This window comes from Symphalangus syndactylus, chromosome 9, assembly GCF_028878055.3.
Source record: "Symphalangus syndactylus isolate Jambi chromosome 9, NHGRI_mSymSyn1-v2.1_pri, whole genome shotgun sequence".
NCBI classification, from domain to species: domain Eukaryota; kingdom Metazoa; phylum Chordata; class Mammalia; order Primates; family Hylobatidae; genus Symphalangus; species Symphalangus syndactylus.
This window is the reverse complement of record NC_072431.2, coordinates 31,207,138-31,234,075: the sequence shown is the minus strand read 5'-3', so window position 1 is coordinate 31,234,075 and position 26,938 is coordinate 31,207,138. Positions and strand designations below refer to the sequence as shown.

General features: G+C 46.1%; 1 protein-coding gene across 8 annotated transcripts; it reads right to left on the bottom strand.

Annotated features, from left to right (window-relative positions):
- RBM23 (RNA binding motif protein 23) lies at positions 1 to 26,908 on the bottom strand. 8 transcript variants are annotated; one of them, XM_055291868.2, is made up of 14 exons: positions 26,719 to 26,906; positions 19,418 to 19,493; positions 17,618 to 17,730; positions 16,462 to 16,509; positions 14,324 to 14,497; positions 13,733 to 13,786; positions 13,463 to 13,580; positions 13,221 to 13,373; positions 13,002 to 13,139; positions 11,730 to 11,795; positions 9,675 to 9,870; positions 9,462 to 9,587; positions 9,296 to 9,365; positions 1 to 9,215 (listed from the first exon to the last, which is right to left on the bottom strand). In XM_055291868.2, the coding sequence occupies exons 2-14, from the start codon at positions 19,481 to 19,483 to the stop codon at positions 9,212 to 9,214; spliced, it is 1,326 nt and encodes a 441-aa protein (XP_055147843.1). In that variant the 5' UTR covers positions 19,484 to 19,493; positions 26,719 to 26,906; the 3' UTR covers positions 1 to 9,211. The 8 variants fall into 8 exon arrangements, with proteins under 8 accessions (XP_055147843.1, XP_055147844.1, XP_063465495.1 ...); XM_055291869.2 differs by lacking the exon at positions 26,719 to 26,906 and adding an exon at positions 26,520 to 26,687; XM_063609425.1 differs by lacking the exon at positions 26,719 to 26,906 and adding an exon at positions 26,298 to 26,482.
- Positions 26,909 to 26,938: the final 30 nt, after the last annotated feature.

Genomic DNA, 26,938 nt, shown 5'->3' with positions numbered 1-26,938 from the left:
TAAATTTTCCTGGACATTTTAATCTTTCATCCACAAATGCTAGAAGACATTTTGTTTCTCTCAAGTACTAAACATCTGCAATATGCTAATCACTGTGCCGGGCCCAGTGGGGAAAACAAATACAAATAAGACACAATCTCTGCCCCTCAAATAGCTTACAATTAAGCTGGGGAGATGGATGAGGTGATACAGCACAAAACAGGCAAAATAGCAGCAAACAATACCACATTCTATCTAACTGGGGGCTACCTCATGTGCTCCAGGAATTCTGAATGGAAGAAACAGTAAATTTGGAAGACATATTTTAGAAACTGGGCCTTAAAGGGTATGTAGGCTATAGATAGTTGAGAGAAAGAAGGAAAAGCATTCCTTGTGGTCAAACTACATGAGCAAATGCACAGAGGAGAAACAGTGGGCAGCCCACCACATGAGGAAAAGGCCCTTCCTATAAAGAAGGCAGCAAAATTTGGGTGGATGGTGCAGTCGTCAAAGGACACAAACACCAGACAAGAGCATACTGCTTCTCAGGCCTTTATCATCTTGGTGACTCCCTGATGGATATGCTCAAGGTCCCTGTTCATCTATTTGAATATTGATGTCAAGTTTCCACAGCTTAGTGGCCTTGAAAACTCCAGATGTGAGGCCGGGCGCGGTGGCTCACGCTTGTAATCCCAGCACTTTGGGAGGCCGAGGCGGGCGGATCACAAGGTCAGGAGATCGAGACCACGGTGAAACCCCGTCTCTACTAAAAAATACAAAAAATTAGCCGGGCGTGGTGGCGGGCGCCTGTAGTCCCAGCTACTTGGAGAGGCTGAGGCAGGAGAATGGCGTGAACCCGGGACGCGGAGCTTGCAGTGAGCCGAGATTGCGCCACTGCACTCCAGCCTGGGCGAAAGAGCAAGACTCCGTCTCAAAAAAAAAAAAAAAAAAAAGAAAACTCCAGATGTGAATGCAAATTCAGTGAGCCCTTGAATGCTTTTCAGTTAGTGCTCAGGATGTTTCCTGGATTGGGGTCTGTGGATGAAGTCACTCTTAACCTGTCTGGTTTGCTGAACTCAGCTATGCTATCCCAACTCTAAAATGAAGAATACCTACCTTGTAGCAAAGTCATGAGGACTAAATAAAAGAGCAAAGATCTTTGTAATTTCTCAAGCATTATACAGAGAAGCAGTGGAAGTAGCAATGCCTTTTGCAATCTATGTCCTGGCCCCTTATTTAGGCATCAAAGCAGCTTGCTAAACTTTCAAAGCATAGCACCATTTGGAGATAAAAATTTAAGTTATGGTCTACAAAGTCCAACATGCCTCCCATAGGACTCACAGGTAACACTTTATTGGGTTTTGTCGTTTGATGGAAGGTTGGGGGAAAGATTGGCAATTAAAGTTCCGCGATGGTATTTTACTGCATGATTTTCCATTTCTGTGTTCAAATTATAACTTGACTTTAAGCAGAGGACCTGTGCTGATTTAAAATACTTACTCAGGTCGGGCAAGTGGCTCACGCCTGTAATCCCAGCACTTTGGGAGGCCGAGGTGGGTGGATCACTTGAGGTCAAGAGTTTGAGACCAGTCTGGCCAACATGGTGAAACCCTATTTCTACTAAAAAAAACTACAAAAATTAGCCAGGCATGGTGGCGGGTGCCTGTAATTCCAGCTACTCGGGAGGCTGAGGCAGGAGAATCACTTGAACCCAGGAGGCAGAGGTTGAAGTGAGCAGAGATCATGCCACTGCACTCTAGCCTGGGTGATAGCATGAGACTCTGTCTCAGAAAAATACATAAATAAGGCCCAGCTGGGCGCAGTGGCTCACGCCTATAATTCCAGCACTCTGGGAGGCCAAGGCAGGCAGATCACAAGGTCAGGAGATCGAAACCATCCTGGCTAACACAGTGAAACCCCGTCTGTACTAAAAAATACAAAAAATTAGCCAGGCGTAGTGGCGGGCATCTGTATTCCCAGCTACTCGGGAGGCTGAGGCAGGAGAATGGCGTGAACCTGGGAGGCAGAGCTTGCAGTGACCCGAGATCGTGCCACCGCACTCCAGCCTGGGCGACAGAGCGAGACTCCATCTCAAAAAAAATTAATTAATTAATTAAAAATAAGTAAATAAATAAGGCCCAGTGCAGTGGCTCAGGACTGTAATCCCAGCATTTTGGGAGGCCAAGGCGGGCGGATGACCTGAGGTCAGGAGTTCGAGACCAGCCTGACCAACATGGAGAAACCCTGTCTCCACTAAAAATACAAAATTAGCTGGGAGTGGTGGCGCGCACCTGTAATCTCAGCTACTCAGGAGGCTGAGGCAAGAGAATCACTTGAACCCAGGAAGCAGAGGTTGCGGTGAGCCAAGATGGCACCATTGCACTCCAGCCTGGGCAACAAGAGTGAAACTCCATCTCAAAGAAAAAATAAAAATAAATAAATAAAATACTTATTCAGAAAGGAAAATGCCAGTGTAGGGCTAGGCTCTGGAGACCAACAAAGACAGGTGCTTGGGGGAGGCTGAGACGCTAAGGAAAGGGTGGTAACAGAGGGTGCTCTCAGGCAGTTGTGGTGGCTCACACCTATAATCCTAGCACTTTGGGAGGCCAAGGAGGGAGGATCACTTGAGCCCAGGAGTTCGAGACCAGCTGGGCAACATAGCAAGACCCCATCTCTACAAAAAATACAAAACTTAGCTGGGCATAGTGGCACATACCTGTAGTTCCAGCTAATCAAGAGGATCATTTGAGCTCAGGAGGTTGAGACTGCAGTGAGCTGTGATGGCACCACTGTACTCCAGCAGGAACAACAGAGCCAGACCCTGTCTCAAAACAAAACAAAACAAAACGGAGTGCCCTGGTATTTTTCCCCTGCCAGACAAAGCTAATGGTGTTAGGTACCTTGAAGGTAACTGTGAGGTGGGCTCATTTTGATTTTTCGAAACCAGTTAAAATCTAACTATGTGGACAGAACTTCAAGCATAAAGAGACTGGGCTAGTGGGATTTGTTTTCCTGAAAACTAGGCAGGTTATGTGTGACCCAAGACCTTGTAAGCTTGGGGCTTTAGCACAGGAACAATTTATTTATTTAAAAATGAAGATTTATTTTCACCATTGCACCGCCCTTGCTTTTCCCCATAAACCTTTAGCTCTGAAGTTGGGGAGAATGAAGTCAGCTATAAAATTGAGTGAGTAGGCATCCAGAGGAGTGAAAATACTGAGGACAGTAATAAGCCAAGTTCCAAACCTTTCTCAATGAATTCTCACAACATCCCTATGAGATAGGTGTTATCATTTCCTGTTTACAGATGAAGCGTGAGAGAAGTGAAGTAACTTACCCAAGCTTATTCAGCTAGTTTGTGAGGGAAGAGGGATCTGAACCATGCTGTGTGGTTCCAGAGTGTGACACTCAGCTACAGGGTGGAGGTCCCCTAACTTGCTTATGCTCAGGAGTTGAGGAGGCGAATTCTTAGCACCACTGATTCTAAGCAAGTAGGCTTCCTGATGCCTGAAAGCTGACTGAAACTCTCATCGGTTCTGGAACATTGGCAAGTTTGACAGGTCTCCAATTTCCAAGGTCATTGTTTCTCCTTTCTACAATCCGGCACTGACTGGCTCCTTTCCAGTCTTCAGGCACCTCATCCATCTACCCATTGCTCTCAAAAATAACTGCTTAATGGCTCTCCAGAAACTCCAGCCAACTCCTTAAGGGCTCTTGAGAGCAGATCATCTGAACAACTAATAGACTTCATCCAACTTTTTGAAGTGATCTTTGATCAGCTCTTTCCTTGCACCCACCTTCTCACATGATCTAAGTTGGTTGGTCTGCTTCACCTCACTTTCACAGAGCTCTCTCAACCAAGGGCACACCAGAGAGCAAACCAGTCCTGGATATGAAGTGCAAAAGTTAGGAGAGAGGGGAAAGGATGTCTGAAGCTAGAAGATTCAGATATGCAGCTTCTCAGACCGGAATTCCTTTCCTGTATCCAGCTTCACCTGGTTGCCATGGAAACATCAGTCTCTGGTGGATGGCAAGCAGCACTTTAGAAAGAAAGTATCACAGGCTACCATGGTAACATCAAAAAGAGTAAAGCTGCATCTTCTCTCCTGGTGGAGTGAGGAAGGAATGGATGAGGCTGCTGGGAAAAGCAGCCTAGAAGGGGCAGCCTTTGGAAAGCCTGGTGCTGACTTTAACACAGACAGCATTCATTCAATTCTACAGACATTTGATATGTGCAAGGCAAAGCAATCATGAGAAAGACATCTAAGTCTGGCCTCATCAGGCTGTAACCATCGAGTAATGGAGTTTTCAATAAAATAATTTTTATTGAAATTATTTTATTTACTAAATAAAAGTAGAGTAAGATGACCCACAAGAGGACAAAGAATACTGAAAAGAGAGATTAACTCCACCTAGGAAAGCTTCAGGGTCTTAAAGGACAGGACTTTGATCAGCAGAAGGAGGAAAGGAAGGGAAATAGCTGGCAGGATAGATCACTCCCATGCCTCCTAGCAGTAGGTCTGGCCTCAAGCTGCTTCAAGATAAGGTCTGAGGCTGGCTTCTCAATGCACATGTCCATGCTATCTCCCAGGGCCCTTGTAGCAGAAAAAGCACCTTCAAGGTTCACCCACAAACACTGTCACTCAAGATAAGCAAAGACATGGCAGTGGAAAAATTCTGAGTCTACTGAGAGCTATGGGTACAGGGATAGGAAAAGTGACACTTCCTCACTGACTCCAAGGCCTTGTCTTCCACGGTGGTGCTGAGAGGCAGGTAAGGTTAAGATCAAGGGATCTGAAGTGAGAGTACTTGGATTGGAATCCCTAACTTGCTAACTTTGTGCTTATGGGGAAAATTAACCTATTTGGATATGTTTCCTTGTTTACAAAGTAAAGATAATAAACTACTTTAGAGGATTGTTGTGAGGATTTTGTGACTTAATACACATGATTAGAATGCCTAACCTACAACCAACCTTGCATAAATGTTAACAATGACCATTATGCCACCTCCTGTCACCTCACCTTTCAGAGTCTCTTTTCACTGTCCAAGTATTGCTGCCTGATTTTCACTAAAGCCTTTCTATTACAGGGAGAAGAGGGACTGTGATATAATTCCATCCTTCAGGTTTTTACTCAGTTCCCTTCATGATATGCTCCAGGACTAAAAGTTCACAGGTCAAGCTTCTGCTTCTACTGGTAACTCCTATCTGGGGGTTGTTGGGAGTCTGAGGAAGCTGGCAGAATTCCTGTGTCAAGAGCACAGCAGTTTAAAGAACAGGGAGGAAATGAGGAAATGCCGCCACCTTAATGAATACAGAAGCATAGACTGGAAGCCAAAAATCAGGTGAGAATCTTTTCTAGAACTGAAGACTGGTAGGGAAATTCTTTTTTTTTTTTTTTTGAGATGGATTCTCGCTCTTTCACCCAGGCTGGAGTGCAGTGGCGCGATCTCGGCTCACTGCAGGCTCCGCCCCCCGGGGTTCACGCCATTCTCCTGCCTCAGCCTCCCGCGTAGCTGGGACTACAGGCGCCCGCCACCTCGCCCGGCTAATTTTTTGTATTTTTAGTAGAGACGGGGTTTCACCGTGTTAGCCAGGATGGTCTCGATCTCCTGACCTCGTGATCCGCCCGCCTCGGCCTCCCAAAGTGCTGGGATTACAGGCATGAGCCACCGCGCCCGGCCGACTGGTAGGGAAATTCTAACTATGCTGGCAAAGGATCTGGGTCACAATGTCACCCCTACCCCACCAGCCACCATGTGCAGGTAGATGTTGAGGGAAGTTTCTTTTACCTTAAGCTGGGCCCAGAGTCTGTTCACTGCCCGCTTCTCTCCACTCTAACCACCCCGTATGGAGGGATGAGTAACAAGAAGGCACTGAGTCACACACCGACACCAACTGTCACTCACTAGATACCATCACCTTATATGGAGTAAGACTGGAAATTGTCTTAGATATGTCCTTACTTCCAACATTGTCTCTCTCCCGGCAAGAGGCTATGTGAGGAACTAAGAACAAGAAAGAACTGAGGTGGAAGGATCCGAGTGTAGGAAGGCCAAAGTACCTAGGGATGGAAACATAAGGAAACCAAGCAGAGGAAGGCAGGGAGGCAAGGCCTGTGGATATTTATAATAGTCTAAAGGAGCCAAGCCAGCCATGAGAAGACCCAGTTCATGGCCTCAGGATGACTAACAAAAACGGTACCCACTGCACTTCTCAAGATGCATTAGAAGCCAAATCAATAACTGTAAGGGTGCTGGGTCATAGCCAGCAGCTTCTACCTAAAAACAGTGCATCCTCCTTCCCTTCCCTGCAGGTCCAGAAAGCAAACTAGGATAAGATGGGGGAAGGGATGGGGGTGGTAACCAGGAGAACAGCAACGTCATGTGAGATCTAGGCCTGGAAGAATCAGAAATGCTATGGTTTGTGTCCCCCAAAAGTTCACATTGGAAATTTGACTCCCAATGCAACAGTGTTGAAGATGGGGCTTAATACGAGATGACTGAGTCACAAGGACAGAGCCCTCATGAATGGATTAATGTCACTATCACAGAGCAGGTTATCATGAGAGGGCTGTTATAAAGCAAGTTTGGCCCATGGTCCCTTTGTCTCATGTACTCATTTCTACCTTGTGCCTTTCTGCCATGGGATGACCCTCACCAGATGCAGGCACCATGCTCTTGAAATTCCCAGCCTCCAGAACTGTGAGAAATACACTTTTGTTTTTTTGAGATGGAGTCTCGCTCTGTTGCCCAGGCTGGAGTGCAGTGGTGCGACCTCGGCTCACTGCAACCTCCACCTCCCAGGCTCAAGCGATTCTCCTGTCTCAGCCTCCTGAGTAGCTGGGACTACAGGCGCCCACCACCATGCCCAGCTACTTTTTGTATTTTTAGTAGAGAGAGAGGTTCACCATGTTGGCCAGGCTGGTCTTGAACTCCTGACCTCATGATCCACCCACCTCAGCCTCCCAAAGTGCTGGGATTACAGGCATGAGCCACTGCACCCAGCCTACATTTCTTTTCTTTACAAATTACTCAGTCTGTGGTATTGTTACAGAAGCAGCAAACAGACTTAGGAGCTAGAGTCCCCCTGGCCTTTTATGACTCAAGCAGGCTTCAAGTACTTAAATGATTTTGTGTTAAAAGCAACCCCAGAGGCTAACATCACTGGCTTAGAAGTCTGAGAGCTGACAAATTAAAACCTAACAGCAATTATCCATATTTTTAGCATAAGAAAGTCTTAGCATTTTGTTGCCATAGAGATCAAAAAAGGAGCCCCACAGAACCCTGCCCTTGAATTCAGGCCTTCTCATTTGGTCCCTAAGCTGTGTGAGACAGCCACTCTCCCACCCCATTATTAAGGCAGTGGTAGGTGCACCTTCCCTTTCACAGAGGTATTTCTGGAATACTCAGTTCCCTAGAATTCACTGGTCTCAGGCCTCTGTTATGCCAGGCAGAGCCACATGGAAAGCAGGAGTTGAGGGGACTGACAGAGGAACGACAGTAGACATCAGGTCAGGGGAACCCTGCTGTTATACAAGACACAAACCCCTTTGGATATCGGATTGGGATTGCTACTACAAAGAGGGTCAAAGGCAGCTACAAAGGCCAATAGAGTTAAGAAAGCTCAGCTTAGCTCTGGTATTTAACTCTTCAAGATCACAACCCCCCCCACTAGAAAAAAAGAAGTGTAGAATGTAGTACTGTCATAGTGCCATCTGCTGGAAAGATAAGATCTGTCATTAGGCACAGAGAAAGAGCCTGTTAAGTCTGTCCTGGTGCTGCAACTTGGCTCTTTGGGTAATTCTGTCCAGTGGGTGGTTGGGATGGAGATAGTTAAGATGAAGATAGATGGAGAAGACAACCATAGGATCAACAGTGTAATGCAGATACAGAATGCGAACCCCACCCAGGTGTGAGTTTTCATTTTTCTTTCTAAAGGTGGTTAAATAAAATAAATAAACACAGTGGTGTTACTAATGTTTTATATCCCTAGAAACATCATGAGTTGGGCTCGTGAGAAGTTGTCAGACACACAACAAAGACCACACACAAATGGGCAACAGCAGCCACAAGGAGGAGGCTTGCCTTTTGTACAAAGTTTATATATATATATATATATATATATATATATATATATATATGTATGTATATATATTTATGTACACAGACACAAGGGTATAAAATCCGGTGAGAAGGGCTCACACACGCCCAGGTAGGGGATGAGAGCAGCTTTCATTGCCAGGGTTGAGGCCACAGTAGAGGCACACAGGAAGTGGTAGAGTAGCAGCCTCCATCCTCCCACCCCAGGCCAAAGGGAGGAAATGGGAGGAAGGACAAGTATACAAAGGAAGATGGAAGATACTGGAAAGGCATACTCCACCTTTTACTAAATTCCTGAAAGCCCCTAAACGCCTGGCAGGACAGATCACCCTCATGCCTCCTGGCAGGACAGATCACCCTCATGCCTCCTGGCAGGACAGATCACCCTCATGCCTCCTGGCAGGACAGATCACCCTCATGCCTCCTGGCAGGACAGATCACCCTCATGTCTCCTGGCAGGACAGATCACTCTCATGCCTCCTGGCAGGACAGATCACTCTCATGCCTCCTGGCAGGACAGATCACTCCTCATGCCTCCTGGCAGGACAGATCACTTCCATGCCTCCTAGCAAGATGCTGAGCCTACAGTAGGTCTGGCCTCAAGCTGCTTCAAGCTAAGGTCTGAGGCTGGCTTCTCAATGCACATGTCCATGCTATCTCCCAGGGCCCTTGTAACAAAAAGAGCACCTTCAAGGTTCACCTACAAACTCAGTCCTCTTGATTCAGAGGTCCTAAGGGTTTCCCTTGACAGACTAAAGGGTAAAGGTACAGGAAAAGGAGAGAGGTCAGTTCCTTCAGTTAATGCCCTATGGCCTTCCCAATGGGGGAGGAATCACTAAGGTGTTGGAAAGGGCAAGAAGGTAATCTCAGAGACGATATGCATGGAGAAACAGGTATTCAATGTAGGTGTGGATTCTCCTCTTCAACTGGGGGCTTTGCTCAGCAGAGTCCATTTCCAGTGGGACCATGGGCAGGAGCTCTTCTTGGTGTCTTAAGGGTGGCCCCAATTTCCTCAGAGACAATGTCCATGCCCTCAGGATGGCTTGGTCCACAAAATGGAGCCATGGAAGTGTAGATGTGAAGTGGCAGGATCCAGAGGCACAAGGAGGCAGTATGCTGTGCCACTGATTTACCTGTGGAAAGAAGAGGTAAATGGGAAGCCAAAGGAAAGAGAATAATCAAAGGCTAGAATGAGCTAGACCCTGAGACTCACATGGTCTGGGGGGTAAAGAGGCTGGAGAGCTGGAAGCACTGGGAGGCAAAGTTCAGGGCTGGACTCAGAGCTAGAACAAAGACAGGCAGAGTGAGTGAGCAAGCACAGCGCACTCCTTCTTTCCAGACCCCCAAACCTTCCCTTCCTTTCCCATGTCTAAGACTACCAGTCAGAGCTGCTGGATTCAGGGCCCCCAAGGGAACTGCTCCATTCAGTTGCAAGGCAGCAGCTTGGGCAGCGGCAGCAGCAGCAGCAGCAGCAGTAGCAGTGGTTGGCAGTTGGATTCCAGAGCCTAAAAGGAAAAGAAAAGGTGGCACTAAGCCCCAACCCTTCATCTAAAATTCAACCCCATATTCTTCACCTTGCGGAGATATTTTACCTTCTGCCAGTTTTGCCATGAGCTGCAAACGTCCACCTGCTGATCCCAGATCCAGCTCCTGGTCCCCATCAGGAAAAGTGATGTCTGTGCCACCATCCAGTCGCTCAGTCACATGGCCAACCCTCATAGGTCGACCAGCAAGCTCAAAGCCATTCAGCTGTTCCAGGGCCCGCCGGGCACACTCAGAATCAGAGAACTATGAGAAACCCAGGCCATGTTAGTCACCTACTCACTAAAGACATGCTCTCAAAGACCCAGTAACATTCCCTAGTCCTACTATCCCAGGAAAATTGTATGCTCACTGAGGTACAAACTTTTCTTTCCCAGAAAATATGACCTATGCCCATCACCTCAAAATGGTTCTCTGAAAAAGACCTTTTCCAATGGACTCAATGGCAGTCACTTTCCAATCTTCCAGCTCCATTAAGAATCTAACAATGCAAAAGTTTATTATTGTAGGAAACCTAGCCTGACAAGTTATTTCACAAATGGGTATATCAAATGGAAGACAAGCTAAGAGCCAAGGCTCCTGGGCTTTTAATTCAGTTCTCTGTCCTAGTAAGTTTTAGTCCTTTTTTTTTTTTGAGACGGAGTCCCACTCTGTCACCAAGGCTAGAGTGCAATGGCATCATGTCAGCTCACTGCAACCTCCGTCTCCTGGGTTCAAGCAATTCTCCTGCCTCAGACTCCCAAGTAGCTGGAATTACAGGCACCCACCACCATGCCCAGCTAGTTTTTTTATTTTTATTTTTTTTAATAGAGATGGGGTTTCACCATGTTGGTCAGGCTGGTCTCGAACTCCTGACCTCAGGCGATTCACCCACCTTGGCCTCCCAAACTGCTGGGATTACAGGCGTGAGCCACCGTGCCTGGCCAAATTTTAGTTAAGTACTAGGAATCTGGAACTCCTAATTCCAGGCTTAGGAGGGAACACACCCTAGTGCTGACAGCAAGGCACAACGCACACCCCCACATACACACAAGAGCTGTTGACTAAGTGACCTGCTGACCAGAAGGCCTTTACTCTCTAGTCCCTTTTCTCAGCAGCACCCGGCAACATACTGGTACAAAGAGGATTCCCAGTCTGCTGTTTGTTTAAGTGTCAAGGTTGTTGACCCAAAAGGCAACAACGCAAGGGCAAAAACGCCCCACAGAAGCCTTTCCATATCTCAGTCACACAGAGAGCTAGAAAAGGTTACAAAAGTTACTTGCCACCACAGAATTGTCAACACCACAGCTAGCTTTGTTTAGCCAGCTAGCAGTATAACCTGCCTTAGGGCCTGGCATGTGATACTGACAGTTCCTAGGCAGGTGTTATACATGGCTTGCCTTTACTGGATATTTTTGAGGTGAGCAATTCCAATGATAGAATACAACCTACTGCCCTCTGCCCTGTGGGTAACTGTGGGGGTGTATGCTGCCTGGTTTAAGCCCAGAAAATACAAGTTTCTTTCAGACTCTGTGGCTGGCAGCCAGTTCTCAGCCTGGAGTCACATGGGGCTGGAAGAACCAGTTATAGGAATTGGCAACCATTTTGTTGGAATGTCAGGAAAAGGTGAAACTTGCCCATAATTAGGTGGCCTCACTATTGTCCCCATAGTGCTACGTTAATAAGTGATCCTTCTCAGTGCAGAAATTGCTTCAAATGGGGTAGCACCAGAGGGAAGTATAATTTCCTATTCCCATCCCTGTTATGAGAAACATCAATTCTACAAAGCATGTCCTTAAAAGCCCATACCTAACCTCCCTCACACCCCCAACATTTTAGCTGCAGCCTGGTTACTATTACCCAAAGAGCCAAGTTGCAGCACCAGGGAAGCTGGCTGAACTCCTGAACACCCCCATACCAGGGCCACTGACAGAGTGTAGGAGCAAAGCCAATATCTCAAGCAATGCACTCATCTCAAGGGGTAGAAGGCTAGTCCAAGCTTCAGGCACCAGGGTTTATGGGTCATTTAGACAGTTCCTAAAGGAGGAGGATGAAGCTAAGCTGCAAAATCAGACAAGTGGACAAACCCAAAGTAAAATAAAAAAATTAAAAGACTAGAGACTCACCGTGATGAAACCATAACCTTTAGAGCGGCCTGTATCTGAGTCCTTCATCAGGACAATATTATCAATCTGTAGTAGAATAGTGAGAAATTATTAGTAAACTTCTGACTAGCCCACATCTTCAATCTTTCCTACCCAGATTGCTTTTTTTTTTTTTTTTTTTTTTGAGACAGAGTCTCACTCTGTTGCCCAGGCAGGAGTGCAGTGGTGCAATCATTAATTTTTGTATTTTTAGCAGAGATGCGGTCTCACCATGTTGGCCAGGCTGGTCTCAAACTCCTGGCCTCAAATGATCCACCAGCCTCAGCCTCCCAAAGTTCTGGGATTACAGGAGTGAGCCATCACGATCTGCCAATATTTCTAGCTTTCTACCCAAAAAATTACATCTTTTATTATTATCACTATTAATTTGCGATAGGGTCTCACTCTGCTGCCCAAAATGGAGGGCAGTGGTGCAATCATGGCTCACCGTAGCCTTGATCTCCTAGGTTCAAGCAATCCTCCCGCTTTAGCCTCCCAAGTAGCTGGGACTACAGGCACAGGCCACCACACCCAGCTAATTTTTTATTTTTTGTAGAGATGAGGTTCTGCTATGTTGCCCAGGCTGCTCTCAAATTCTTAGGCTCAAGTGATCCTCCTGCCTCAGCCTCCCAAAGTGTTGAGATTATAGACTGAGCCACAGTGCCTGGCCCAAATCTTTTAAAAAGAAACAGTGGGGCGTGGTGACTCACTCCTGTAATCCTAGCACTTTGGAAGGCTGACGTGGGCAGGCAACGTGGCAAAACCCCGTCTCTACAAAAAATACAAAACTAAGACCATGCTACTGCACTCCAGCCTGGGTGACAGAGTGAGACCTTGTCTCGGAAAAAGAAAAAAAAAAGATTAGTCAGTAGAAATATTTTGGTAAAAGGTGGCCTTTTTTTTTTTTTTTTTTTCAAGGCTCGCTACAGCCTCGACCTCCCAGGCTCAAGTGACCCTCCCACCTCAGCCTCCCGAGTAGTTGGGACTACAGGCATGCACCACCACATCTGGCTAATTTTTGTATTTTTTAATCTTTCTTAATCTGGCCTATTATTTGATTTCATTGTGTCTAACTTATTTGTCCACCAAGCACATGAATAGATGGAGCCAAACTTTCACAGCATAGACTCATATGCTCACTATGATGTATGCAGCAGGTTAATCATAGCCAGGCACAACAGAGAAGTACACTCAAACACTCACCCTCCCCACTTCTTCCAATTCCCTTCAGAGGTTTCTCTCACTTCTACTCACTTTACCAAAGGGCTCAAAGATGCCCCGGAGCATGTCTTCAGTGATGTTGAAGTGCAGGGAACCCACATAGAGGCGCATTGGTCCACCACTGCCCTTTTGCAGGTTGTTGGCCATGGCTGCCAGTCGGTTTTTCTCTGCCTGGGGAAGGAGGAAATGATAGGTCATGTCCCACATTCCCTCTCCCCTTAAAATCTTATGTCTGTTTCTCAGCCTGCTCACCTGTGAAGCCTGTACAATGATAGGCACTCCCAGCAACCGCTGCCCAGTCAGCCCAATGGCCAGTGGCACAGACTGGATTTCACAGAATTCCACATAGGCAATGCCCTTAGAACGACGTGAGTTCCGATCTGAGATGATACGTACATCGCGAACCTATCCAGGACACAAAAGAAATCCTGAGTTGGGCATAAAGGGAGATACAAGCTAAGCTACTCAGAAGAAAACTAAGGTGGGAGGGTTACCTTGCCTACAGCAGAGAAAAAGTCCTCCAGATCTCGAGGCCGAATTCGGGCAGCTAACTGCATACAGAAAACTGTGCGGGCATCACGCTCCTCAGGACTCAGATTATCAACTGGCTCCCTAAAGAGTGAAATGTGTTGATACCAGGCCTCCCAATACCTGGTCATTGTTCTCCAACTAACCCTCAAGTACTACACATTCCTGTAATTTGGCTCAAATAACCTTTTATTCATACCTCATAATCCCTAAAACAGTGTTCATTATCAACCCACCTGACTGGGCTCTTCTCTCTGAAATGAGGACTCTTACTGTGTCCATACCTATAACTAAAGAATAGAGAAAAAAGGTGAAACCTTATTCTCATTGGTCCAATGCTGGGTCTTCCATGGTGAGAAAACCAGATTCCAGTACTTCGTCTCATTTTTTTTTTTTTTTTCAGACAGGGTTTCCGCTGTCACCTAGGCTGGAGTGCAGTGGCGCCATCTCAGGTCACTGCAACCTTTGCCTCCCAGGCTCAAGCAATCCTCCCACCTCAGCCTCCTTGTGTAGCTAGGATTACAGACACACATGACCATATCTAGCCAATTTTTGCATTTTTTGTAGAGCCAGGGTTTCGCCATGTTGTCCTGGCTGGTCTTGAATGCCTGGGCCCAAGTGATCTTCTGGCCTCAGCCTCCCAAAGTGCTGGGATTACAGGCATGAGCTACCACGCCAGTAAATTTTGAATACCAACCCTTTCTGTGCCTGAGTATCCTGCCAATCACAATGTGTTATAATAGGCACCCTCAAGCAGGGTTCATAGTGCATTTGTTGTTTTATCCAGATTATTATACAAAGGTGAATCTATTAGCAAAAAGTGATACCCAGTGGCAAGTGGAGGACTCCTGTAACGCACACGATCCTCACGACGACGGTCCCAACTTCGTGACTCACTACTATGTCGACGATCCCAGCTACGGCTACGGTGACGACGCTGCCGACCTCGACTTCGGCTCCGACTATTTCTCCGTCTATACCGATCCCGATCTCGACTATGACTACAGAGGGAAACAACTATAGTCATGCCCACATCACGTTTAGGCCAACAACCAAGTGCATATACAACAGTGGTCCCATAAGATTATAATGGTGCTGAAAAGTTCGTATAACCTAGTGATGTTACAGCCGCTGTAATGTTGTAATGTATTACTTATGTGTTTGTGGTGATACTGGTGTAAACCAAACTATTACCTATTGCACTCCCAGTTGTATAAAAGTACAGCACATCCGATTATGTACAAAGTGAATCTCATGAAGACAGAAAGACTAGTGTTTACTAGAGGCTGGGAAGGATGGAAGGATGGGGGCTGTGGGTGGAATGAACATAAGTAGATGAATGGATACAAATATATCATTTAATAGAAAAAATAAGACCCAGGGCTGGGAGCGGTGGCTCACGCCTGTAATCCCAGCACTTTGGGAGGCCAAGGCGGGCGGATCATCCGAGGTCGAGAGTTCGAGACTAGCCTGACCAACATGGAGAAACCCCATCTCTACTAAAAATACAAAATTAGGCCAGGCGCAGTGGCTCACGCCTGTAATCCCAGCACTTTGGGAGACCGAGATGCGTGGATCACTTGAGATCAGGAGTTCCAGACCAGTCTGGCCAACATGGTGACACCCCATCTCTATCAGAAATACAAAAATTAGCCAGGCGTGGTGGTGCGTGACTGTAATCCCAGCTACTCAAGAGGCTGAGGCAGGAGAACTTCTTAAACCTGGGAGGCGGAGGTTGTAGTGAGCCGACGTCGCGCCACTGCACTCCATCCTGGGCAACAGAGGGAGACTCTGTCTCAAAAAAAAAAAAAAAAAAAAAATTAGCCAGGCATGGTGGCACATGCCTGTAATCCCAGCTACTCAGGAGGCTGAGGCAGGAGAATCACTTGAACCTGGGAGGCAGAGGTTGCGGTGAGCCAAGATCGTGCCATTGCATTCCAGCCCGGGCAACAAGAGCGAAACTCAGTCTCAAAACAAAAAAAAAAAGAAAAAATAAGACCCAATGTTCAACAGATCAGTAGGGTTATTACTACAGTGTACAATAATCTATTATACATTTCAAAATAGCTAGTAGAGAATAATCTGAATGTTTCCTAGCATAATGAAAAGATAAATATTTAAGTCAAGAATATCTCAAGTACACTGATTTGATCTTTACAAATTATATGTATTAAATTTCACACATACCAGAAACTACATACATTATACATCATTAAAAATTGTTTAAAAATAAAACAATTACGTACAGTATATACTTCACGATAAAAATTAATGATGTCACTGATTCATGTATTTACTATATTTGTTATCATTCTAGAATATATTACTTCTACTTCGGTTAACTATAAAACAGCCTTAGGCGGGTCCTTCAGAAGGTGCTCCTAAAGAAAGCACTGTTAGAGCAGAGTACAACTCTATGTGTATTAATGCCCTCGAAGACCTTCCAGTGGGACAAGATGTGGAGGTGAAAGACCCCTCCAGGCCTAGGCTCATGTGTCTTTGTGTTGTAGTTTTCAACAATAACAATAATGTTTAAAAAGTAAAAGACAAAAAAATTTTAAAAATAGAAAAAAGCTTATAGAATAAGGACATAAAGGAAACTTGTAGAGTTGTACAATGTGTTTGTGTTTTAAGCTAAATGTTTTAATTCTTTATTTTTTTATTTTTTTTTGAGACAGGTTCTCAGTCTGTTGCCCAGGCTGGAGTTTAGTGCTGCAATCTCGGCTCACTGCAACCTTGAACTCCTGGGCTCAAGCAATCCTCCAGCCTTAGCCTCCCAAGTAGCTGAGAGTACAAATATGTACCACCACACCTGGGTAATTTTTAAATTTTTTGTAGAGACAGGATTTTGCTATGTTGCTCAGGCTGGTTTTGAACTCCTGGCCTGAAGTGATCCTCCCGCCTTGGCTTCCAAAGTGCTAGGATTAAAGATACGAGCCACTGTGCCTGGCCCAGAATTACTGACCTGCGCTTTCTATCCCTGCTTTTACTATGGCTCCGACTCCTCTTCTTCCTGTGAAAGAGAGTACATTCTTTTTTTTTTTTTTTTTTTTAATTTTGAGAAAGAGTCTCGCTCTGTCGTGCAGTGGTGCAATCTCAGCTCACTGCAACCTCTGCCTTCCAGGTTCAAGCAATCCTCATGCCTTAGCCTCCTGAGTAGCTGGGATTACAGGCATGTACCATCATGCCCAGCTAATTTTTTATGTTTTTAGTAGAGACAAGGTTTCGCTATGTTGGCCAGGTTCATCTTGAACCCCTGGCCTCAAGTGATCCACCTGCCTCAGCCTCCCAAAGTGCTGGGATTACATGCGTGAGCCCCACGTGAGCACCGCGCCAGGTCAGGAGTGTAAATTCTTAAAGAGAAGGTTTCATTATCGCTGCCAAAGAAAAGGAATTACAGTAAGGCCAGAATGAAACAGAAAGCATGAAAAGACCAAAGACCCGAAGATGATCCAGCAGTAGTTCACAGCAATTGCACAATACCAACTTACAGCCCTGAAAGCTGTCAGGCATCTGAAGACGCCATTTTTCCCCCTAATGCCAAGCAAAACCTGGTGTTTCCAAATCAGGGGTCCTCTTGCTATTTTTTTTTTTTTTTTGAGATGGAGTCTCACTCTGTTTCCCAGGCTGGAATGCGATGGTACAATCTCGGCTCACTACAACCTCCGCCTCCCAGGTTCAAGCAATTCTCCTGCCTCAGCCTCCTGAGTAGCTGTGATTACAGAAGCCTGCCACCGCACCCAGGTAATTTTTGTATTTTTAGTAGAGACGGGGTTTCACCATGTTGGTCAATCTGGTCTCGAACTCCTGACTTCTGGTGATCCACCCACCTCGGCCTCCCAAAGTGCTGGGATTACAGGTGTGAGCCACCACACCCGGCCCCTCTTGGTATTTTATTCAAATGAAGTATATTGATGCTAGGACTAATCCACAAATTTACACTGGAAAAGGAAGACTGGATAATTAAATCAAGTCACCATTATTCTCATGACCTAAGTGGAGCCATTACTAACAGTCAGCAGTCTTAACAGAAACAATCTCCCTATTCTGGTTATTTTTCCAAAGGACAAAACTGTTTCCCTTCCCCAAGTTGCCAACCCATTTCTTCCTCCCACACTCACTTGCTTGTCTCCCTGATGGTGTTGCTTCCACTGGTCCCATTGCCACTGTTGCTGGTGCTGCTGGTGGTATTGCTAGGATAATCCTTTTTAACTTCTTTCCTTTGTTGCTCATCCTGAGGCATTCACCAGGAAAATGTCACAAGGTATAAGGTGGCAGACACACAGATTCCAATGGGCAAAGGGAACAAAGGTGGACAAGAAAGAAATCAAACAACTTGATTATCTAGCCAGATTTTCAGCACCCTTATTTCCTAACAAACGGAGTAAGAGAGGAATCAAGGAAACTACCTGAAAGGAAGGGATCAGCATGACAGATTTTGATGTCAAACTTCAGTTACCCAACATCTGCTCCACTAAGATTTCCCAGGAGAGTTACAAATTGGTGCTAGGCCGGGGGCGGTGGCTCACGCCTATAATCCCAGCACTTTTAAAGGCTGAGGCAGGCAGACCAATTGAGGCCAGGAGTTTGAGACCAGCCTCGCCAACATGGTAAAACCCCATCTCTACTAAAATACAAAAATTAGCCAGGCATAGTGGCACACGCCTGTAGTCCCAGCTACTTGGGAGGCTGAGGCAGGAGAATCATTTGCATCTGGGAGGCAAAGGTTGCAGTAACTGGGATTGTACCACCGCACTCCAGCCTGGGCAGCCTAGTGAGACTCTGTCTCAAAAAAAAAAAAAAAATGGCCAGGCATGGTGGCTCATGCCTATAATCCCAGCACTTTGGGAGGCCAAGGCAGGCGGATCACCTGAGGTCAGGAGTTCCAGACCAGCCTGACCAACATGGAGGAACCATCTCTACTAAAAATACAAAATTTGCCAGGCGTGGTGGCACATGCCTGTAATCCCAGCTACTTGGGAGGCAGAGGTTGTGGTGAGCTGAGAACGCGCCACTGCACTCCAGCCTGGGCAACGAGTGAAACTCCGTCTCAAAAAAAAAAAAAAAAAAAAAAAAGAAAAGAAAAGAAAAGAAAAAAGAAAGCAGTGGGGGAAGGGAAGGGAGAATGAGGGAGAGATGGGAGGAGAGAGCAGAGGGAGGGAAAAGCAAGCAAGCAAGAAAATTGGTGTTAAGTGGGCCAGGTGCAGTGGCTCGCTCCCGTAATCTCAGCACTTTGGGAGGCCAAGGCAGATCGCTTGAGCCTGGGAGCTCGAGACCAGCCCAGGCAACATAGCAAGACCCTGTCTCTATAAAAAATATATCAAAAAAGAAACTGGGACGGGCGCAGTGGCTCACCCCTGTAATCCCAGCACTTTGGAAGGCCAAGGTGGGTGGATCATGAGGTCAGATCGAGACCATCCTGGCCAACATGGTGAAACCCCGTCTCTACTAAAAATATAAAAATTAGCTGGGCGTGGTGGCGCTTGCCTATAATCCTAGCTACCTGGGAGGCTGAGGCACGAGAATCGCTTGAACCCAGGAGGCGGAGGTTGCAGTGAGCCAAGACTGCACCACTGCACTCCAGCCTGGCGACACAGCAAGACTCTGTCTCAAAAGAAAAAAAAAAAAAAGAAATTGGTGCTAGGTCTGAGGTACAGTGACTTTCTACTGTGTCACTTCGAGTTTGGAGCAAAGCACAGATTACCACATTGTGTGCCCACTTGTTTCTGAGGTCCCCTCTAAAAGTATGGCTCTCAACCATAGTCTCCAGCAAAGCTTATTAAGACTATGCCTTTTATGATTATTCTACACACTAAATAAGCAGAGAAAGAGGATTCATAAAATGTTGAAAGTTGAAAGTGATGATCGACAACTACTCTTTCTTATTAACCCAATTCCAGGAGTGAGGTGGAAAATATTACCTCTTCTTTTTTATAGGGAGCTTCCAGCATGGCCTCAATCACTATATCAAAGTCATCAGATGCCATCCTGTCAGATCTGGGGAGAGGATATTAATATGTAAGAACCTGTTTTATATTTTTCCTCCCTTTCCAGCACCACACATTTCTTTCCCACTCCAAGAAAAAGACTTCAGGATATACAGATTTCAGTTCTGTTTCTTGAACTGCAAAGAAACCTTACCGGCTGTCACTTACTCTAGGTTTCTTTTTACACCCTATAGATCTGAACTAGTTCGGCTTTGTGGCTTGGAATAGTCAAGGACAGGCCGGGCGCGGTGGCTCACACCTGTACTCCTAGCACTTTGGGAGGCCAAGGCAGGCAGATCACCTGAGGTCAGGAGTTTGAGACCAGCCTGGCCAACATGGAGAAACCCTGTCTCTACCAAAAATATAAAAATTAGCTGGGTGTGGTGGCACACATCTGTAATCCCAGCTACTCAGGAGGCTGAGGCAGGAGAATCACTTGAACCCAAAAGGTGGAGGTTGCAGTGAGCCAAGATCACACCACTGTACTCCAGCCTGGGCAGCAATGTGTCACCCTGTCTCTAAAACAAAACAAACAACACAAAAAAACAGTCAAGGATATAGAAGAAAACTGAGTATCTAGGAAGAAACAAAATACAATACCGATCCTGTTCTATGAAGAGAAAATGATGGTAGCCAAACTACTGTTCACTATAAAATGGACATTAGGTCTCCACTCTACTGTTCAAAATTCTGAATAAATACTTGGTTTAAACTTAAATAATAAAAATAGGCCTGGCTGCTACAGATGTGAGAAAAATATAAAAAGAAAAAATAATAAACAAATATAGGCACATTATTTCCAATCAAAATGAAAAAGGCAAGACTAAAAATCAGAAGCAAGTCAAAGCAACACCAAAATGCAGATTTGCCCTAAGGTCTTCCTCTCCGCATACCCTGAACACCAATAATTAGGGCCTTATCCCTGAGCATTTTCTATCCAATACCAACTATAGTTTAGGTAACTCAGAAATGTGATGATTAAGACAGGCTCGACCAATCCCATCTTGAAACCTTTCTCTCTGGCAGGCAAGGTAAAACGTGCCTCCCCCAAGCTTTCACATCTAGAAACTGCCTTTCCCGAGGCTGTCTATCACCAGTTTGTCAAATAAGAAAAACAGAAAATACCAAAGAAAACCAATACGATAAATTATTCAAACGTTATTGGTCTGGAATTATCAACCCACATATGGATGAATCTCAAAATAATTACATGGAGTGACAGAAACCAGCCCCCCAACCCCCCCCCAAGAAAGTGCACCATGAACAATTCCATTTACATAAAATTCTAAAAAATGCAAACTAGGCCAGGCGCGGTAGCTCATGCCTGTAATCCCAGCACTTTGGGAGGCTGAGACAGGCAGATCACGAGGTCAACAGATCGAGACCATCCAGGCCAACATGGTGAAACCCTGTCTCTACTAAAAATACAAAAATTAGCTGGATGTGGTGGCACGCGCCTGTAGGCCCAGCTACTCAGAGGCTGAGGCAGGAGTATCACTTGAACCTGGGAGGCGGAGGTTGCAGTTAGCCAAGATCGTGCCACTACACCCCAACCTGGAGACAGAGCGAGACTCAGTCTCAAAAAAAAAAAAAAAAAAAGCAAACTAATCACTATATCAAAGAAAGCAGAAAGCAGATCAATGGTTGCCTAGCGATAGGAGTAAGGGGAAGGGCTGGGAGAAAAAGATTTTAAAAGGGCACAAGAAAAACTTTGGGGCCAACTTTGGGGCCAGGAGTTGTGGCTCACACCTGTAATCCTCCTGTGGGAGGCCAAGACAGGTGGATCACCTGAGGTCAGGTGTTCGAGACCAACCTGACCAATATGGTGAAACCTCGTCTTTACGAAAAATACAAAAATTAAGGCTGGGTGCGGTCATGAGGTCAGGAGTTTCAGACCAGCCTAGCCAATATGGCGAAACTTCCTCTCTACTGAAAATACAAAACATTTGCCAGGCATGGTGGCACACACCTGTAGTCCCAGCTACTTGGGAGGCTGAGGCATAAGAACTGCTTGAACCACCAGGAGGCGGAGGTTGCAATGAGCCGAGAACGCGCCACTGCGCTCCAGCCTGGGTGACAGAGCAAGATTCCATCTCAAAAAAAAAAAAAAAACACAAAAATACAAAAATTAGCCAAGCATGGTGGCGCATGCCTGTAATCCCACCTACCTGGGAGGCTGAGACAGGAGAATTGCTAGAACCCAGGAGGCGGAAGTTGCAGCCAGCCGAGATCACACCATTGCACTCCAGGCTAGGTGACAGACCAAGACTCTGTCTCAAAAAAAAAAAAAAATTGCCGGGCATGGTGGCTCACACCTGTGATCCCAGCACTTTGGAAGGCCGAGGCAGGCGGATCATAAGGTCAAGAGATCGAGACCATCCTGGCCAACATGGTGAAACCCCGTCTCTATTAAAAATACAAAAATTAGCTGGGTGTGGTGGCGCACGCCTGTAGTCCCAGCTACTCGGGAGGCTGAGGCAGGGGAATTGCTTGAACCCAGGAGACAGAGGTTGCAGAGAGCCGAGATCATGCCACTGCACTACAGCCTGGAGACAGAGCAAGACTCCGTCTCAAAAAAAAAAAAAAAAAAATTAGCCGGGTGTGGTGGCAAGCACCTGTAATCCCAGCTACTCAGGAGGCTGAAGCGCTAAATTGCTTGAACCCAGAGGACAGAGGTTGCAGTGAGCCAAGATCATGCCATTGCACTCCAGCCTAGATGACACAGCCAGACTGTCTCAAAAATACAAAAACAAACAAATCTTTGGGAGTGATGGTTTCATGGGTGTTTAACATATCAAAACGCATGAAAGTGTACACTTTAATGTATACAGTTTTATCGTGTGCCCATTAAATGTACCTCAATCATGCTGTTAAAAAAAAAAAAAACCTGAGGAATTTCTATGTAAGGAGGCTATCATAATCAGACTTTTTCATAACTCTAAGAACTTTGTTGGCCAGCCGTGGTGGCTCACCCTGTAAACCCAGTACTTTGGGAGGCCAAGGTGGGTGGATCACCTGAGGTCAGGAGTTCAATACTAGCCTGACGGATATGGTGAAACCTCGTCCCTATTAAAGATACAAAAATTAGCCAGGCATGGTGGCGGGCGCCTGTAGTCCCAGCTACTCAAGAGGCTAAGACAGGAGAATCGCTTGAACCTGTGAGGCAGAGGTTGCAGTGAGCCGAGATCACACCATTGCACTCCAGCCTGGGCGACAGAGTAAGACTCCATCTCAAAAAAAAAAAAGAGGAACTTTGTCCTCTTTAAAGCAGCTAACGCACTATGCAACAATGCTGCCCTGGTTGCCCTAAGAGTCCATATCCTATTTTGACAATTAATAAGTGTAATAATTACAACTATGATTCTATGACTTACAGTACCTACAACTGCTAGACACTGTGCTAAGCATGTTACGGAGAGAGAAGATTCTTAGAGAAAAATTACTTGGAGCCAAATTTAAGGCTTAAAATGGAAATTAAACCCAAATCAAATCGGTATACACAAAAATGAGTAAACTCAATTTCCTCTGCCTCCCAGGTTCAAGTGACTCTCCTGCCTCGGCCTCCTGAGTAGCTTGGATTACAGGCACGCACCACCACATCCAGCTAATTTTGTATTTTTAGTAGAGACCAGGTTTTCCGTGTTAGGCTGGTCTCGAACTCTCGATCTCAGGTGATCCGACCACCTCGCCCTCCCAAAGTGCTGGGATTACAGGCATAAGCCCCACGCCTGGCTTTTTTTTTTTTTTTTTTTGAGAGGGAGTCTCGCTCCGTTGTCCAGGCTGGAGTGCGGTGGCATGATCTCGGTTCACGCCAACCTCTGCCTCCCAGGTTCAAGCGATTCTCCTGCCTCAGCCTCCTGAGTAGCTGGGATTACAGGTGCCCGCCACTACGTCCCACTGATTTTTGTATTTTTAGTAGACACGAAGTTTCACCATGTTGGCCAGGCTGGTCTCAAACTCCTGACCTCAGGTGATCCTCCTGCCTCGGCCTCCCAGTGCTGGGATTACAGGCGTGAGCCACTGTGCCCGGCCTTCTACTTCTTCTAATAACACTTTATATTTATTTAGCAATCAAAGGTAACAAATGCTGCAGACAGGTAATATATGATTCATACCCAAATTTTTTAAAACTAAGGTTTTTTGAACTGCTCAAAGTCATACACAGCTCAAGGGCCAGGCAGAGGCGGTGGCTCACGCCTGCAATCTCAGCACTTTGGGAAGCTAAGGCTGGAGAATGGCTTGAGGCCAGGTCAAAATCAGCCTGGGCAATACAATGAGGCCCCATTTTTACAAAAAATATAAAAATTAGCCACGCATGGTGGTGCGTGCCTGTAGTCCCAACTACTCGGGAGCCTAAAATGGGAAATACTGCTTGAACCCAGGAAGTTGAGGCTGCAGAGATCACGCCACTGCAATCCAGCCTGTGCAGCAGATTAAGATTCTGTCTCAATCCCCAAAACAGAAAAGGTCACACAGCTCAAAGGGAAGAATTTTTTTTTTTTTTTTTTGAGACACGGTTTCACTCTGTTGCCCAAGCTGGAGTGTAATGTTGCAATCTCAGCTCACTGCAACCTCTGCCTCTCTAGCTCAAGCAATCCTCTAACCTCAGCCTCCCCAGGAGCTGGGACCACAGGTGTACACTACGATGCCGGGCTAACTTTTCATATATTGGGTTTTTTTTTTTTTTCTGGTAGAGACATGGTCTCACTATGTTGCCCAGGCTGGTCTCAAACTCCTGGACTCAAGAGATCCACCCACCTTAGCCTCCCAAAGTGCTAGGATTACATCTGACCAGAGGAGCTAATTCTTGATCAGAAAGGTTTTCCGACTTCAAATCTAACATTATATCTATTATATCAGGTTACTTCTCATATGGTTTGTAATTAACTTTAAAGGAAAAAAAAAAGGACACAGTATACCAAGATACCTACTTTTAAATATATACTCACTGAACATGAATGTTCTTCTCATATGTTTATCAAAATAATCAGTCCCATTAGCTAAACCTCATTGTGAGTCTCCTATATCTGAGGCATGTACAGTGTATGCTTAAAAATATTAGACTAGTATACACTATTGATTCACTATGGGAAAACAGTTCTAAAAAGAAAAGTTATTTTGTGTTTTTTTTTTTTTTTTTTTTTTTTTTGAGAGAGTTTCACTCTTGTTGCCCAGGCTGGAGTGCAATGGCGCAATCTCGGCTCACTGCAACCTCCACCTCCCAGGTTCAAGCAATTCTCCTGTCTTAGCCTCCCGAGTAGCTGGGATTACAGGCAGGCACCACCACACCTGGCTAATGTTGTATTTTTAGCAGAGACGGGGTTTCTCCATGTTGGTCAGGCTGGTCTCGAACTCCTGACCTCAGGTGATCCGCCTGTCTCGGCCTCCCAAAGTGCTGGGATTACAGACATGAGCCACCGAGCCCGGCCTAAAAAGAAGTTTTTGATACTCAAGCTGTTTCACTCATTTTGGCTGCCATGTCTACCCAAATTTTCTGTTATAAACTATTTTTTACAATCTGCCTTCTCCCCTCCAAATGAAATGCTTGATTTCAAGAACTGCTCATTGTTGAGTGCTAATGCAGGGTAAGGAACAACTTAACATACACACTAAAACTTTCACTTAAGTTTACGAGCCTCTACAAATAAACCTCTATGTAAAAAGTTTTCACTCAGAAACAAATATATCTATTTAAGCACAGACATATACAACACAATATTTTGAAACGTGCAATCTCACTGGGTTTAGTGTCTTTCTAGATGTCCTAAAAGCAGTAAGGTAGCAAACACTATGCATTTTCAGGCTGGTAGTTTTTTCTTTTTTTTGTATTTTTAGTAGAGACGGGGTTTCACTGTGTTAGCCAGGATGGTCTCGATCTCCTGACTTCGTGATCCGCCTGCCTCGGCCTCCCAAAGTGCTGGGATTACAGGCATGAGCCATTGCACCCGGCCCAGGCTGGTAGTTTTCAAACTCTCTCATTTCCCAACTTATGGGTCAAGGTCCACTCAATCTCATTCACATACAGAATATCATGTTTTCTTCCATCCTGCTCCAAAAACAGCATTAGAGACCCACAATCACGTCAGTTCCTAGACCTCGTCATAGCACAAGCCAACAGGTAGACCCCACTGCTAAAGGAGCAGAGAGAACCACTGTCAGACCAATTCGGGAACAATTCACGAAAAGCTGGAGCCCCAGGGGTGATGGTAGCGCCATCTCCAGGGTCCGATCACTTAGCTGGGCACAAACACCTACAAACTGAAGGCAGCTTAATGAAAAAGAGGAACAAAGAGAACGGTAAAAGCTACTTGAAGGACTACCCTCCCCATGTTGTGTAGCTTTAAAAAATGGTCCCATAGGCGGTGGCTCACGCCTGTCAACCAAGCACTTTGGGAGGCCGAGGCGGGTGGATCACCTGAGGTCAGGAGTTCGAGGTCAGCCTGGCTAACATGGCAAAACCCCATCTCTATTAAAAATACAAAAATCAGCTGGGCGTTGTGGCGGGCGCCTGTAATCCCAGCTACTCGGGAGGCTGAGGCAGGGTAATCGCTTGAACCCGGGAGACAGAGGCTGCAGTGAGCCGAGATCGCGCCACTCCACTCCAGCCTGGGTGACAGAGCGACACTCCGCCTCAAAAAAAAAAAAAAAGAGGTCCTATAGGCAACCAACTGGCACAATCTCTGCGGGAGCCAGTGTCCCAGGGCTCCATCTTCATATGTGGCCTCATCATACGCCTACTGGAATGAGTGCTTGAAAAAGTTAAATGGGAAAAGCCCATAAAGGTCAACATAGTGAACATGAATCTTCGACAGACTGGAGATTGAGGAAGAAAGCTCAATTCCCTTCTCTCTCTGAATGGTGGTGCGAGTGGCTGAAACTGATGATGCGTGTCCTCTCAGGCCGCGGAGCGTCGATGCTCCCCTCTCCGGTGTGGGCGACCCTAAGTGTCACGGCTGCAGGGACCCGGAAAGAAAAATCACAGGATTCTAGAAACCGCATCTTTATCGGTGCAGGATACAGCCACGAGGGTGCCCACCTCTAAAATCGTGGCAGTGGGCTACATTTAAGTAGCTAACACTTCCAGGTCACAACAAACAAAGGTTTTTTTAATGTTACAAGTTCGCCTGAATCTCTTCGTGACGCCATTTTCCGCCCGTGACGTCAGGGGGAGGCGCCGTGCAGCAACGCCACGCATTGGTGACGTCTGGTGGGGACCGGGTTTTGGGGTTTCTCACCAGTTCCGGGTCCCCGCAGGGGGGTCCCGGTTCTCTCCGTTCCTTTGAGTATGCTGTGGGGAGTGAAGCTCGGATATTTCCTAGAGTCTAGGCAAGAGAGGCAGCACTGCAAGTAGACCGGCTCCTCTTCCCGCAAAATGGCGGCAGCTCTCCCGTCTTCCAGAACCTTCCCCAATCTGCGCATGCGCCGAAACTCCCCGGCGTTGGAAGTAACCTCACT

Excerpts from the sequence above, each read along its gene's own strand:
- RBM23 (XM_055291868.2), bottom strand. The coding sequence starts at position 19,483 with ATGGCATCTGATGACTTTGATATAGTGATTGAGGCCATGCTGGAAGCT. Across the intron at positions 13,787-14,323 it reads AGTCCTCCACTTGCCACTGG|TTATAGGTATGGACACAGTA; the intron begins GTATCACTTTTT and ends TCTATTCTTTAG. Across the intron at positions 13,581-13,732 it reads AGAGAGAAGAGCCCAGTCAG|GGAGCCAGTTGATAATCTGA; the intron begins GTGGGTTGATAA and ends TTCACTCTTTAG.